Here is a 3,853-nt window from a genome sequence, read left to right as displayed (position 1 = left end):
CATGCTAGAATCGAAATTAGGACTTTAGGATTTTTGAAGAACTTTGAAAATACTTTGAATTGGCTCTTTGATTAGAAATGGAATCAAAGATAAAGAGTCCCCATACCTTAACTAAGAATCCCCAAGAAATTTGAGAAAGAACCACCTTAAAATCGTCACACCCTATCTCTTAGTTCTTGACCTTCTTCAATGGAGGATTGTAGAGAAAGATATATTTGAGAGGAGGTGGGTTTCTTTTTAATTCTAAGAGGAGTGACTTAAATGAAAGGAATTGGGTCATAAAAAGGTCTTATAGTTGCTAGGAAAGGAAAAGAATAGCATAGGGTCAATTTTGGAAAAGGACTAAGGACCCATAAGGTCTTGACTTAAAAATTGTGCCCCTTCCCGTCTTAGTTCGCCCTTTGTTGCAGCCTGACAGTACTTCATATTTCGGGCATAAATTTTTACTCCAAGGTTGGAATTGGGCAAACTCGGTGGCGTTGGAAAGAGGACTCAGAGACCTTTAATTGGATAGGTAAAGGTCAACCTAATTCATTTTGAGCTAAAAGATATGACCATTTAAAGTTGACCCTTACAACTCACTAGTTCAAATCACTAGTTTCCGGACGTCAGGTCATTTCTCATCATTTCATCAAGTTCTCAACTCCTAGCTCACATGTGAGGCTCTAGTTTCACTAGTTCGTTTTTAGGGTCGTCACAGTAAATCTAGTAGAATCGTGTATTTCCCTTCATTGTGTGCATTGGGGAGTAATGATAATGAGGTGCCGGATTCATTGTTCCACTTGATTAATCTTAATTAATAAAAAGTGGATTAATGAAAAGACAATGTGTTGATCATAATGTTTTGTGAATTGCCTGGTTGTGGACCCTATTTGGTTGATTGATGAAATGATTTGATGGCATTAATGTGGACTTTAATTGCTTGTGTTGTTGTCTCTTCCTTATGGTGTGAAATTGCTTATTTGCATTGATTGTTGTACACCGTGATGAGACATATGATGTTATGCCAAAGGAAAATGGTTCCAGCAAGTGGTATGATAATAAGCCGAAGGGAAATGGTTCCGGCTAGTGATGTGATATAATGCCGAAGAGAAATGGTTTCGGCTAGTGACAATGTGTTGAAGAAAAATGATTCCACCAAGTAATGTGATATGAGGCCAAAGGAAAATGGTTTCGACTAGTGATATGATATAAAACCGAAGGGAAATGATTCCGATAAGAGTTGACTATTGTGATTTGATGTATTTTGTTACTTGTGATTGATCTACCTGTTACTTGTTATTGACATACTTGATACGTGTTGGTTGTTAAACTGTGTGGTTAAGCCTTGTGAACTGTGTATTGTGAATTTGTTAGGTTGGGCTGATTTCTATGAGTCAAAATGAGTGGAAGAAGATACTTTCATTATGATTAGCTATACATTATATAGAATTACAAAGATATGGGAAGATATTTACAATCCCAAAGAAGATACTACTACAATCCCAAATAATAACCTATACAATCCCACAAGATATTCTAATTGATTGAGAACAAATCTACTCATTAAATAAGGCTAACTGATTTCCATAACTCATGCTAACACTCCCCCACAAGATGAGCATAGATATCATGTATGCCCATCTTGACAAGTGAGTTATTAAACGCTTGTCTGGATACAACCTTAGTTAGAACATCAGCGAGCTGCTCTAAGGTCTTCACATATGGAACTTCAATTGTCTTATCCTCAAACTTTTAATATATGAAATTACGATCAATCTCCACATATTTAGTACGATCATGTTGAATTGGGTTTTCTGCAATTTTAATAACTGACTGGTTGTCACAAAATAACTTCATAGGTTCATCGCATGAAAAACCAAACTCCCCCGTAAGTCGTTTCAACCATAGTAATTCTTGGATACCTTTAACCATTGCTTTGTATTCAGCTTCTACACTAGACAATGAGACAACCTTTTGTTTTTTACTTTTCCAAGTAACTAGGTTACCTCCAACAAAAGTGAAATACCCAGTTGTTGAGCGTCGTCTTTCTCCTTTTGCACCCTAATCTGAATCACAATAACCCATAATTTTTGTATGGTTATTCTTAGAGAACATGAGGCCTCTTCCTGGTGATGACTTCAAGTATCGCAAGACTATAATGAGTGCATTCATATGAACTTCACTTGGATTATGCACTAAGGGACTTACCACACTAACCGCATAAGCAATATCTGGTCGGGCATGTAATAAGTATATCAAGCGTCCCACTAATCTTTGATATCTCGCTTTATTAGTAGGAACTTGATCAGGAAGTTCCTCTAAGTAATGATTTTGTTCAATTGGTGTATCAATAGGTTTACAATCTAACATACCCGTCTCCTTTAACAAATCAAGAACATATTTCTGTTGAGACAAAAATATTTCTCATTTGGACTTAATAACTTCAATACCCAAGAAATACTTTAATCCGCCTAGATCTTTCATATCAAATTCAGAGGACAAGTAAGTCTTCAACTTAGCCATATCATCAACATCATCACCAGTAACAATCATGTCATTAATATAAATGATAAGGACAGTTATCTTACCATTTTTTCTCTTCAAAAATAAGGATTTGTCGGCATTGCTCTGAGTATAGCAATATTTCTTCATTGCTAGTCGGAACCTTCCAAACCATGCTCTAGGCGATTGCTTCAGACCATACAACGCCTTTTTTAGCTTGCACACCAAATCTGTATTTCCAAAGGTATTATAACCGAGAGGTATGCTCATATATATTTCTTCAAAAAATTCTCCGTGCAAAAGAAAGCATTTTTCACATCATATTGTTGTAGAGGCCAATCAAGATTAGCAGCTATAGATAATAGAACACGAACAGTACTTAGCTTTGCCACGGGCGCAAAAGTCTCCTGATAATCAACACCATAAGTTTTTGTAAAGCCACAAGTAACTAGTCTTGCTTTGAACCGATCAATTGAACCATCTGGCTTGTGTTTCAATGAAAAAAACCATTTGCATCCAACGGGTTTCTTTTCTTTCGGCAATGACACAATATCCCATGTCTGATTTTTATCCAGTGCTTCTTCAAATCTTGTAGGGATTTTAACCGATGACATCTGATGCACAAAGCCTTGGATAGAGCTTGGTAAGTGTCCACTGGAAACATACTGAGCAATAGGATATTTGACTTCCTTTTGATTATTAGGAGAGTATCTTGTTGGTGCTTTCCCTCGATTTGTCCAAGGAGGTAACTGATACCTATTCATGTTATCATCACTAGAAACCACTATTGTAGCGTCATAAATTAAACTATTAGTACTAGTTACCTCAGAATTAACACATACCTCAAGAACATCATCAGAAGGAGCATCATTTGGGGGGGGGGGGTTACTAACAATACTGAAGAGAGGGATTCTTCACTTTCTTGCACTGTTTGATTGAGAATGTCATGGTCCGGAGTTGTTGAGCTAAGTCATGTATTAACAAAACTTGTACTACTATTGTCTGGTAGTAACACCATCCAATTCTGGTCTTCAACCTTATTCTCCCCCTGAAGAGGAGAACTGGAAAATTCTGGAGAGAAATACATGTTTGTCTCAGAAAAAGACACATTCATAGTAACATACAATCTTTTGGTAGGTGGATGATAACATTTTGTCACGCCCCGAGCCTACACCCTGGGAGGGACCGGCACTCGAAGACCATTGTTGGCCCCAAGCGAACCCTTGGCCTGGCTTACTTAACTCAGCGAAAAACTTAACTCAACAGAATAACTCCATCCAATGAAAGGTCATAAAACAACCCAACTGATAAAATCTTGGCCAAAAAGGCAACTCGAGTCTCAAAATAGAATATTTACATAGATACATAG

General features: G+C 37.1%; 1 protein-coding gene across 1 annotated transcript in view; it reads right to left on the bottom strand.

Annotated features, from left to right (window-relative positions):
• Positions 1-2,754, bottom strand: part of LOC107060489 (LRR receptor-like serine/threonine-protein kinase FLS2) — an 11,287-nt gene extending 8,533 nt beyond the window's left edge. The window contains exon 1 of the mRNA XM_015308457.1: positions 2,444-2,754. Within this exon, the coding sequence (XP_015163943.1) occupies positions 2,444-2,754 (311 nt within the window). The remainder of the gene's footprint in view (positions 1-2,443) is intronic.
• Between the last annotated feature and the right edge of the window lie 1,099 nt (positions 2,755-3,853).

This window comes from Solanum tuberosum, unplaced genomic scaffold (genome assembly GCF_000226075.1).
Source record: "Solanum tuberosum cultivar DM 1-3 516 R44 unplaced genomic scaffold, SolTub_3.0 scf00086, whole genome shotgun sequence".
Lineage (NCBI taxonomy): Eukaryota > Viridiplantae > Streptophyta > Magnoliopsida > Solanales > Solanaceae > Solanum > Solanum tuberosum.
The sequence above is the reverse complement of the archived record's forward strand: the minus strand, read 5'-3'. Positions and strand labels throughout refer to the sequence as shown.